Source organism: Glycine max, chromosome 20, assembly GCF_000004515.6.
Source record: "Glycine max cultivar Williams 82 chromosome 20, Glycine_max_v4.0, whole genome shotgun sequence".
NCBI classification, from domain to species: domain Eukaryota; kingdom Viridiplantae; phylum Streptophyta; class Magnoliopsida; order Fabales; family Fabaceae; genus Glycine; species Glycine max.
The window spans coordinates 42,006,311-42,018,409 of NC_038256.2; the positions used below are offsets into that span (position 1 = coordinate 42,006,311).

Below are 12,099 nucleotides of genomic sequence, written 5' to 3' on the forward strand. Positions count from 1 at the left end.
AACGGTCACATTAGCAATTTTTGGGTTAGAAACTAAAATAACCAGATTGTAGTAGTAGGAAATGAATTCGCTGGACCATTATTATCTTCCTAAAAATCAGTTACTCTATTATATGTATATTTATTTCCTATTATAAATTAGGGATAGTATTCAGCTTATTAATTAGATATATTTAAGATTCCTAATTTAGGTTGTAAAAATCAAGAATTAAGATAAATTGTCATTAAAGTAGTTATAAATGAAATGTATTATTTATAGAGATGAATGGAGAGAAAAGAGGCAGAAAAGCCAAATTTCTTACACGCAGAAAGAAAACTGAATAACTAAATTTGTGAATTAAATTATAGAAGACCAAAATTATAAATTTAGAACAAATAGGGGATCAAATTTATAATTTTGTCAAAAATATATATATATATATATATATATATATATATATATATATATATATATATATATATATATATATATATATATATATATACATCCATTTAAGATACCATGCACTCTTAAAAATTGATATTATCTAATTGTGTGTGTGATTGTATAATGATAATAAATAAAGTTGCAACTTTTTAAATACTTTCTCCATATCTAATTATAAGATATTTTTAATTAATTTATGTTCTTTAAGAAAAATACTTAATTTAGTTAATCACATTGTACTATCATTTCAAAATTATATTTTTTTCTTATCTCTATCCACTCAATTATTTTTCATTAATGTTTAGAGAGAGGATAATTAAGTAATGATATATAGAAAAAGAATAATTAATGCATATAGAAATTAAAAAATAATCTTATAAAAAGGAACAAATTAATTTATAGAAATAAATTTTATAATTAAGGACGGATGTAGTAATACGATAGATAAAATTAAAACTATTTAAGTGATACATGTATATATAAAACATTCTTGAGCTATTAATATGAAAAGTTTGAATTTAATTCGTTTAAATAATCAAATTAAGTTATAAATTTGAATTTATTTAACTAAACAAATGAATTTTTATTTTTGGTGCATGAGACAAATGAACTTAAGCCAACAAATATAGTGACTCGAACTTAAATAATTTACAATTAACATTGTTCACTTGTGCTTCTAAATCTCTCTTATTATATCATCTAATTCCAATTTTAACTCACATTCATTCAAATCACTACAGTTTGACCATGGAGTTGACAAGATAGAGACGTATCAAACTTTGGCAAAGACTAAGATGCACACGAGGTGTGAGTCAATTCAATGCCTACCATATGTCTAACATCATTTGCTTAATTGCTTAAAAATATTAATGCATTATAACCCATAAAACCATGTACTTCTCTATCTCAACTGCAGGTGGGATTGTCTCCCAAGAGGTTGGTTGGCCTAATCATCCCTTTTAGGTTTAGCACAGAAATGTTTTGCATGATGCCTCACTTCTTTACTCCGAGCTTCTAGAGATTAATGGGGCCACCACTTTTATACACATCTTATACGCATGGTTTCCTATGATATAAATTTATTGTTTTGGCTTTATTACAATTTTTTCCACCTTCCCAGCTAGGCTTAGTTTTCCAAGATGAAGATTACAAAATATACATTTCATGTCACACAGTCATTTGTCAAGTAACCACTAAGATCACCACATAGTTACTTATGATAGTTAAATTTAATTAATTGGGATAATATGCATTAAATTAATTGCGACTCATCTAATACACTCATCTAATACATTCCTCTTAAGTTTATGCAATAGTTTCTCTTAATTCTAACCCTCAAATTGGAGATGTTTAATTAATTAACCATTGGATACTTTTCTCGGAAGGCAATATCTACCGTACTACTATAAATGCGAACAATAATTTAATTGGTGATGCACGTATTCTGTCTTAAAAGTTAAAACTAGGATTTTTTTTAGGCAGATGAATATCAATCAATATAAGCTTACAATGCAGAAAAGTACCAAAGGAAAAACATCCAACATTTTAAAATAAGTAAAATTTGGTTCTCTCTATTTGTGCAGTTGTGCTGAAAAAGTAAAAGAATGCACTTGAGATCACCACGAATATGTAATCATGCAAGTCATGAGTCAAAGAAACAAAAATTAGTATAATTATTCAACAAAAGTTATTTATTAAAGATTAAATTGTAGTTTTGGTAAATTTATTGAAGTTAAGGTACTATTTATGTATGTAGGTTGTTGACATAAGAGTTAAATAAAGTAAAAAAAAATTGATAAAAGTTGAACTGATCACTTTACTTAAAGATAAAAAAAAAATTATTTAAACATTTACTTTATTTAATTAATGTTTCAAACACTATTTTACATGTATCATTATTTAAGAGTTATTAATTTCTTTTTTCAAATTATAAAAATTTATAAATTAAAATAAAAATATTTAATATTAAATTTTACATGTAGTTATTTTAAGTATAAATTTTTATTTTAATACAAATTAATAAATTATTAAGTATAAAATTTGTTCTAATTTTACTATCATTTTAAAAATAAATTACATAAACTAATGATTATTTTATGCAATTTATACAAATTACGTAAATTTAAAACAATATTTAAATAATCTAAAAAAATTAAAAATTTATTAATTTTTATAATAAAAATAGTTTTTTATTACTTATATAATGAAATAAATTTACATAATTCTTATAAATTATATAAAATAATTTACATATTAATTTATATAATTGGTATTAAAAAAAATTTACTAAATATTTTTTTATAGTTAAAACAAAAATATTAAAATGCGAGTTTCCTAAAAAATTAAATATTAAAATTTTATTAAATTATATAACTAAAATAAAAATAATTTAGATATTAAATCAATTTACGTAATTTGTATAATTTATATATTAATTGATGTAATTATATTAATTTTTAAAATTAGACTAAAATAATTTGTATGTTAAAATTAATTTACAAAATAATTAAATAATTTATATATTAATTTATAAAATTTAATTATAAATTGGTAAAATTAAAATATGAAAACTATTTAAAATAAAAATATATAAAATAAAATAAAATAAAATTAAAATATTTATATATTAAATATATTTTTTAATTTATAAATTTTAATAAGTTGGAAAAAATTAATAGTTATTAATTAATGATACATAAAAAAATAATGTATATAAAGTTAAAGAACAAAACAAATGTTTTAATGATTTATTATTTTATTTATGTATAAAAGATTATGAGTTTAACTTCTAGTAATATTATTTTTTTTATTTTATTTATCCTCTTATCACATAAATTTCATGTTGATAGCCTACATAACCATTATGTCGACACTAATACATTATATCAAAGTTAATATTTAACTTTAAATGATCAACTGATAAAAAAATCAAAATTATTTATTCTGAAAAATAGAAAGATTAATTATCATTTAAAAATAAGAGATCAAAATCACAAATTAAACATTATAAGAAATCAAAATTACAATTTAACTTTTATTAAACTTATAGATATTACTCAAGTTGTAATATGGCCATTTGCAATGACAAGATATCTCTCACTCAAGTACACCATATGGTATATGAAAACATCTCAAACAAATTGTGAGGAAGCATGGAGATAATTACTAACTAGTACATTCACAATGTTGTCTTGTGGGACTCAAATATCTTAGGAAATACAACATATTCTTGGCTTGTGAGAAAAATCTTGAGCTGGCTACCCAAAGACCTCAATGTCACGACGATAGATGTTTTAAAAGGCAACTTCTTGACTCATGATACAGTAAATATTCTTGAAGAACAAAACAAATGTGCACCAGAATCCATCTCCAAAGCCTATCGTTCAAAGAGCATGATGATGAAAACCAGCCATGTAAATATGTAATGTAAGGAGTATTGAGGTCCAATAATCACTTGGAGATATTACAACTCAAATGTCATCCATCTTAGCAAAGGTTATTAGCTCAACAATCGAATGCTGAAATGTAATAATAATGAATAAAAGAGATAGTAGTAACTAAGACTCCTAATAGTAAAACACAAAATCTCTTTGTTCGCATCCACATTACCGGAGAGGGTAGGACTTAGGAGACAGAAAAGTTAAAGCATCCCCCCCTGCAAAACGGCATCACTCGTGCACCAATTGGGCTGGGCCTGGACCCAGTATTTCGTCACCTAGTCCAATCCAATGTAGGATGGGGTGGTGCAACAGCACCACTTGTGCAAGGTAGTGTAAACTTTCAAGTTTCAACTTTCATCACTGAATTATTCTATGAGAATAGATCAATCAGATTTAAAATGAAAAGATTGGTGTTGATTTTCTTTTCTTTTCTTTTTTATAATTTTTTCTTTTAGTAAGGTGTTGATTTTCTTTTCTAGTGCTGCACATCATTTTCTTTACTTTTAAAACAGGCGAATCTTTTATCTCTTAAACTTTTCTATTTTTGCTCCTTTTATTCAAGTCTTTAGACAAATAAATCCTATCATACAACTTTCCCCCCATAAACTTCGTTACAAAAATTCAAGAAATAAACTACAAATTTGTAATCAATTTTTTAAAAATTGTAAGCTTATAAAATAGTCACAAACTATATTATAAATTTAAATAAATTTCATAATAATTATTTTTCTAAACATTATAATTAAAGACTTTTGATTGTCGGATGAGATCTCATTATATTTTTACAAGCTTCGATCATTTAGATGACTATAAGATTAATTTTTTATTCAAAACTTAATTACACTTAAATCACTTATTTTCAAGAATGTATTTTAGGATATTGAATCAGGTTCTTTCTTATAAACTTAGTGTATATGATTAATTGAGATACACCAGGTTTTGTAAAAACTAGTATTTAAAAAGCCACATAAATTTGTTTTCATACTTAAAAGTTAAAAATGATATATAGATTTTTTTTTTTTTTCATTTTAGGCTTTAATCTTACGAAGTGGAAATCCTCGTTCTCACGGAAAGCATGATATAGGAGCAACATTTGTGCTAAGTGCAAACCACGCCAGAATTTCATTATTTCCATTAACACCCGATTCTGCTTAAATTGGCACACCACCAATTTTCGTGGGAACCCGAACCAATAAAACAAAAAAAGAGTCCAATTTTGTGAAAATTATTACCATTCATTCTTATTCATCAACGTCCCCCCTTCTGTGCCCACTTCCAAATCTTCTCCTCTCGCTATGGGTTGTGGCTCCTCCCTTCCAGGTAATCATATTCTACCCATCTTGTGTTTTGTTCTTCATGTATTTATGGCTAAAGTTTTAGGCTTTTTTTGAAATCTTATGTTATGTTGTTGATTTAGCCCTGTTGGTCAAAAGGGGTTGAAAAAATTGTATTTCTTTTTACTGATTATGGTTTTGATATGTGATTTTGGGGTTGTGGTTTAATGGGGTTCGGTTGTTAGAAGCAATCATTGAGTTTTGGCTCTGATGGGGTTTTGGGGGGAAATTGTTTTTTGGTTTGCAGATAGGGATTCAAGGCAGTTGGGTCGACCCAATTCCGAGAATGGTGGAGGGCAGGACGCCAAGAATCTAAGGGTCAAGGTATTTGTGTGCTGAGTTCTTGGATTGCTCATATTTTACTAAATTCTTTGACTTTTTAAGAGAATTAAGGGGGAAAAAATGGCTTTTTCCCATTATGGTGTCATACATTTACATGTTTTTTGTACAAAAATTTATTTGTTGTTGATTGAGGAAGTGAATATTAGGATACGGAAGTTGGGGAGATTTCTGTTTTTGGTTGTTGCAAATGTCAAATGATGAAATTGCTAATTTTGTTTCACTTTAGTTTTACATAATTTTGAGACGTTGGACTCTTTGGTGAGTGAGCTTGTATTTGTTGAATAATTAGTAGTCTAGCTTTTGTTTGGATTGGATTTTTTTTTAATGTAATAGGACAAAGTTTATTAAAATAAACACGGAGTTAAATACACTGTCTAATTCTGTTTATTTTTGTTATGTTGGAATCAAATGGGCGATTTAGTACAGTTACTTTAGTTTCAATAAACTAAGTTGTATGATCTGCTATTTGCCCGAGAGTATTAAAAAGAATCACCTCGTGTGTGATAGAAATCAGCCATCATACATTTTTTTTTTAAAACCTGCAACTACTCATAGAAGGAGTACACCCAAAACCATGTGTAGAAGGTTGTTAAAATCGTGAGAAAGCTTGCATAATTGCACAATCTTGCATTTTTCAGGTGAATCCCATGCCGAATCTCTAGGAAGATATCAGAACTTGTTCAAGATCGCACCAAATCGCAATCTTCTACGTGAAAAATGTGTGTTCCAATTCATGTTGATCTTCAGGGGTGGGTTTCAGGGTCAGACTTTTGGGTTGGGTTCCAGTTCAAAATAAAAACCCATATTTTCTGACCCGAACCAGTTTGCAAAAGTGAGAAAAATGCGCACTTCTGATTTTGATCATTCCTGTGCAGCTCTGCTTCATCTCTAGGGTTTGCCTTCCCTACTAGTCTTCCCGAGTTCTTCATTTTTGGTTTTTTCCCACCGTCTTCCCCTGTTCTTCATCTGAAACTGAGACCTCAAGTGCCCTATTCTTCATCTCCAGTTACATTTTTCATTCTTCTTGGCTTGACCTGGTCTGGTTCTTCATCTCGCCCATTTTTTGTTTTTTGCTCTCCTGTTCTTGCATTCCGTTCTTCTCTAGCCCTTTTCTTTCATTTTGTTTTTCGGTCTCCACTTTTTTAATTTTAATAATTCTTGTTCTGCCTCTATTTGTTGTGTTTTTTTATCAGCAAATGTTAGTCTGCGCTTCAGGGTTTGTGTTTTGACATATTTTATTACTTTTTATGTTCAAAGGGAAGAGTCAAATTCCGGTAATGGAGGGTTTATAGCAAACTTACCCACACTACTCAACTAACTAAGCTAGATTCCCTTGGTTATTACTTATTTGTAATTTTTTCGTCTGCCTGAAATCACAAATTTTTGTCATTCATGTTCTGTCCGTCTATCACAATTTAAATGTAAAAAAGTTTGGGTATTCTCACAAACTAGTTAGGAATGAATTACAAGATGTTTTACTTACCTAAGTCATTTTTATAACATGTATACATTTATATAATTATACGTCTATTCATGTTATGATCCTTTGATTTATGATCTTTCATACATCTCCCAATTCATGTAAGATCTTGATTTGCTCGATGCATGCATATGTGGTCTCAATACTGATTATTTCACCCATAACCAGTCTTTTGTAAAACCTAGTCATGAAAATGTATACAATGTGGAGACATTATACGGAATCTGATTTCACTTTGGAGCCAACTTTACATATATTACCAGAAATACTCTTCCACTAAAAAGGAATTCCGAATAATATCTCCATAAAAAAGAATCTGAAATATTTCCTCTAATATTTTAACATTCAGATCAAATCACTTTACCCCCCTTTTTTTTAAAGAAAAGCCACAGAATGCTGAAAAGAACACTATAATGTTGTTAATTATCTAAAAGACCAAAAGTTTGAGAACCATATATTTATCTTGATCATACAAGTCTTGTTTTGATTGTGAATTGTTATTTGTTAGCTGTCGCAAGTTTTGATGCTTTAATTAGTGGCAAACATTGAAATAACTTACCGTGCAGAAATTTTATCTGCCAAACGAATGGATTGAATTTGTTGATAAGATCTTTGTCTTTAATTAATGGAATGAATGAATGGGAAATTTATGGCAATGGATTAAAATTTAGTGTTTCGTTTAACCTTTATGTCCTTATTTACTACACTGCAATTTGATCCACAGTTCCACATCCAAAGAAAGAGTGGATGGGAAATATGGTCATAAGTGAAAATTTAATATTTCTGGTGTTGTAACCTTTGTGTCAAGCTATCTGGGCCCCTGCAAGTACTGGATTATGTGCAACCATGCAGTCACGTACCAGATGCAAGCAAATAGTAGTCATATATCCTTCCTATTCTGTCTACTTGCAAATTTATTATCTGTCCTCTGTTAGACTATGAGTTTCTGGAGGTGAATGAATTAAGTGTTTGGAGGCCAATCAATATAATTATTTATGGAAAACCAGTAAAAATGAATGTTGATATAGTTCACAGGAATTTCATTATGTGATAATGCTTTTGACTTTAACAAGTACTTGAAGGATGAAGGGATTTAGTTGAAATTAATCACAACAAATTCTGCTTGTCTGTATACTGCCATTATTTTCTTGTTTAACCTTGAAAAGAAACCATAACTAACCTTGAATGTCACTTAAAACAGCTTGTTCTCTTAGGTGATTCTGGTGTTGGCAAAAGCTGTATTGTTCTACGATTTGTTCGTGGTCAGTTTGATCCAACATCTAAGGTAAATATATGTTGCTTCGGTACTTTTATTTTATTTTTTAATATAATTTTTCTTAATATGGTTTATGATATAAATTTTTTGTCTTTTTATGTTAATTATTCCATGGAAATTTTCTTATATGTTTTAGACTCTGTAATGTAAGGTAACTGTTGGAGCTTCTTTTTTGTCACAAACAATAGCTCTGCAAGACTCTACAACAGTCAAGTTTGAAATATGGGATACTGCTGGTCAAGAGAGGTGACTCTCATTTATCTTTCCAGATTAATCATAATCTATTGTACAAACCATTCTTTTTTCAACAAAAAATGATTTTTGAAATAAAATTTGTTTGCTAATTCTCTATTTCAGGTACGCTGCGTTAGCACCACTCTATTACCGTGGTGCAGCAGTTGCAGTTATTGTTTATGATATAACAAGCCCAGAATCTTTCAGCAAAGCACAGTACTGGGTTAAGGTAGATTTTCAGTTACTGTATGGTTCTATATTGTCATTTCTTGTTTTGTTAGTTATTTGAAATTTTGAATGATATGAATAACAAAAAATTCCCCTATTATATAGTCTGGAACTGCACAATGATGTATAGAATACAGTCCTTTAAACAGTGGAGGCACGTCTTTTGCTCTTTCAAAGGCTTATTGACACTTGACAGACAAATCACTTGAAAATTTGGAGTAGAAAATCATAGCACATAGTTGTCTTTGACATACCCATAATTGGCATCTCTTTGCTGTACAGCCATTATGCTGTTGTGTGTGTGTATGACATGTTATAAAAACCATTAGATAGGAGCTATTTTATTAGGAGCTACATTTTCTGTCTATTTCATTTTAGCAACTGAAATATTATTAATTTTTTAGGAGCTACAAAAACATGGAAGCCCTGATATAGTGATGGCACTGGTCGGTAATAAAGCTGATCTTCTCGAGAAGCGGGAAGTTGCTGTCCAGGTAGTGCAACACTCTGTAATATAGTTGTCATATAAACAAAATAATTGTTTGTTTTTCTCATATATATATGCTTTACTGTTTCCATGAAGGATGGCACTGACTATGCAGAGAAGAATGATATGTTTTTCATAGAGACATCTGCAAAGACAGCAGATAATATAAATGAACTGTTTGAGGTATGTTTGATGTTTTCTTCCTTCCAGTTATTGATTATAAAATTAATCATGACATTTTGTATTTGGCAAGAATGAAAATGTGTGAACAGTAGAAAATAGTTAGCTGTTGTGATTTTTATGGCAAATAGGGTTGGACATGGTCACATCTTACCTTGGGTAACCCTACATTTATTTTGACCTATATTAAATATACATGATCACAGTTTTATCTTCTGTACATACAAGAAGTATCGTAAAATGATTTGGGAACCAACGTCTCTTCTGATTGAATATATGGTTCCAAAATGATATGTTCCTGTTTTGATACTGGTCATATGGTTCGAACTCTAGTCAGTTTAACTTAAGTTACACTCAGGTTACGAGGAGCTTAAGTCAAAAGCATGCTCAAGTGTTGGGAACTGATGAAATACTGTTTGATATTGACTCGTAGATCTTTAGGATTTTCCAGAGGCTATGCTAGTAGTAAATTTTTGGTGTTAACTCTGATCTTTGGTCTCTTAGGACATTGTTGACTATGCTACTAGCAAACTTCCCCATGATGTTCTTGCTGCCTGAAGATAGTTGTAGCAAACTCATATAGACCTATTGGAGGGGCTAAAGATGATCTTGGAATAGGAACAAAAATCCAAGATTGCATCTTTTCTAACAAAGGTAATAATCTTGGTCTTGGAATACATAAGGGAGTTAACTGACAAAAAATATATTTTAGGTAAGAGAAACCGAAATGGCCAGGGCTACATTTTAAGGTTATGCAAGATTGCTACTTCTAGAGAAGTTCATCAAGCATGCTGGAAAGCAGCAGCTGCTAGGTACCCCATCCTACTTATGAAAAGGACCAAGCCTCTCAAGAATCACAACCATTGGATGCCTGCTGATTATACACTGAGGATAATAAAAATAGATAAAAAAAAAAGTGTTGTTTGCAACCTAGCATGATTTTTTGGTATGAAAATAACGACACTTAATTAATAAAAAAATATTATTGATGTTATTCTGAAGTACTTTCTGTTTCTGACCTATAATAAATCAAATGTGTTTCCATGATCATGATTGCATGTTTGTATAAACAACCTCTCGTCATCGTCTTCCTCTTCTCTCTCTCTCTCTCTCTCTTTCTCTGTGTAATACACTCAAGACATGTATGCTTACTATCTCAGATTTGCAATAGATATCATCACTGTGCTTATCAGTCTTATTGTTGTGAATTGCCTTAAGCTATGAGTAGTTCATCTATTCTCTACATCCCCCATTTTTGATATATCATTATGAATTTTATACGCCCTGTTGGACATTCCATTAGGCTTAAGCATTGAAATGTTGCTTTTCACAGGAAATTGCCAAAAGATTGCCTCGCCCATCAGTTAGTTGATGTAGCCAGATAGCAGATCAGGAAGGGATCTGCATTAGCTTTGGATCCTTCAAAACTATATAGTGTATGGATTGTGTTTTATGTAAATTGTGATTAGATATTTATGTGGTCTTTTTTTATCAACCTGTAATAATAATATCATGTAGACCATGTCACATAGATGATACATATTAGGCTATGCTTTGTGAGACCCACAAATACGAGTCGTGTCTGTTATGATTTCATAACCCTTGACTTGTCTCTTATTGATTGGTATGCCTAATTAAGGCTATAATATCAATGATGCCAAGTGAGACACCCATGCATTTGAATTTGGTTGTTGTAGACCATGCTTTGTGAGACCCACTAATCAACGCTAAATTGAACATATTTGGATGTTGGTGATTGTATAAAATATACATTGCGTCTTAGGCGGACTGATCTTGGTGTATGATCTATTTAATACCACTACTTTAGACTATAATTTTAGACTTAGGAGGCATATGGAATCGATTGTTTATATTTATGAAAGTAGTTTGTAACTTTTTATAGGTTTATTTTTAGAAGATTTTATTAAAATTAACTGCTTAAACTTATAAAATAAGTTTTATTTTGATAGGGGTTTATTGAATAAGTACTTGATTAAAACATGTTATTATATCTTTAAGCGAGTTAAAGCATGAGATTGAGGCTATGAATAAAACTAGAATATAAATTTATGATCATTTATAGTGAGAGAAAGAATGTTATTTGCACAATATCTGTTTAAACTCCTTACAATATCTAATGCCAAACATTAAGCTTGATCCACGGAAAGGGTCTATTGCTTCGTACATTTAATATTTTTCTTGTCCACCCAATAAATTTTTGTAAATTTTGGAAGCATCTTTGTTAATAAACATATAAACTTGTAACTTTTGTATTATTAATACGACATTCTAACCAATTAAATTAATATGTCAATTATATTATAAAATAATTAATGTTAGTTATATATAACCCTAAATTTTTAATGTATATTTAATGTATATATAACTTTACATAATAAATTTTATAATAATTAATTTTTTGCCATATATAAATTTTTATTAAAATTATGATATTTATTTAAAATTGATATATATATATATATATATATAATACATTATTAAATTAAAATTGATTGTAATAAGGTCAAAATCAGAAATGTACTTAATACAATGATTATAAAAAAGTATAATTAAATTTATTAAAAAATATTAAAAATATTTATTTATTTATTTATTAAATTTAGGAATATAGAATTATAATCCGTATAAATCATATAGATTTTCATTTGAAT

The 12,099-nt window shown here is 28.9% G+C and overlaps 1 protein-coding gene across 3 annotated transcripts; it reads left to right on the forward strand.

Moving 5' to 3' along the window:
• The first annotated feature begins 4,875 nt into the window (after positions 1-4,875).
• Positions 4,876-11,217, forward strand: LOC100500544 (ras-related protein RABF1). Of its 3 annotated transcripts, XR_005890310.1 has the most exons (9): positions 4,882-5,186; positions 5,448-5,524; positions 8,224-8,307; positions 8,450-8,544; positions 8,656-8,761; positions 9,165-9,254; positions 9,344-9,430; positions 9,932-10,081; positions 10,140-10,816. XR_005890310.1 is itself a non-coding variant. In XM_003556196.5 (8 exons), the coding sequence occupies exons 1-8, from the start codon at positions 5,162-5,164 to the stop codon at positions 10,797-10,799; spliced, it is 603 nt and encodes a 200-aa protein (XP_003556244.1). In that variant the 5' UTR covers positions 4,876-5,161; the 3' UTR covers positions 10,800-11,217. The 3 variants fall into 3 exon arrangements, 2 of the variants coding, with proteins under 2 accessions (XP_003556244.1, XP_006606266.1); XM_003556196.5 differs by lacking the exon at positions 9,932-10,081 and having other exon boundaries at positions 4,876-5,186; positions 10,761-11,217; XM_006606203.4 differs by having other exon boundaries at positions 9,932-11,217.
• The last annotated feature ends 882 nt before the right edge of the window (positions 11,218-12,099 follow it).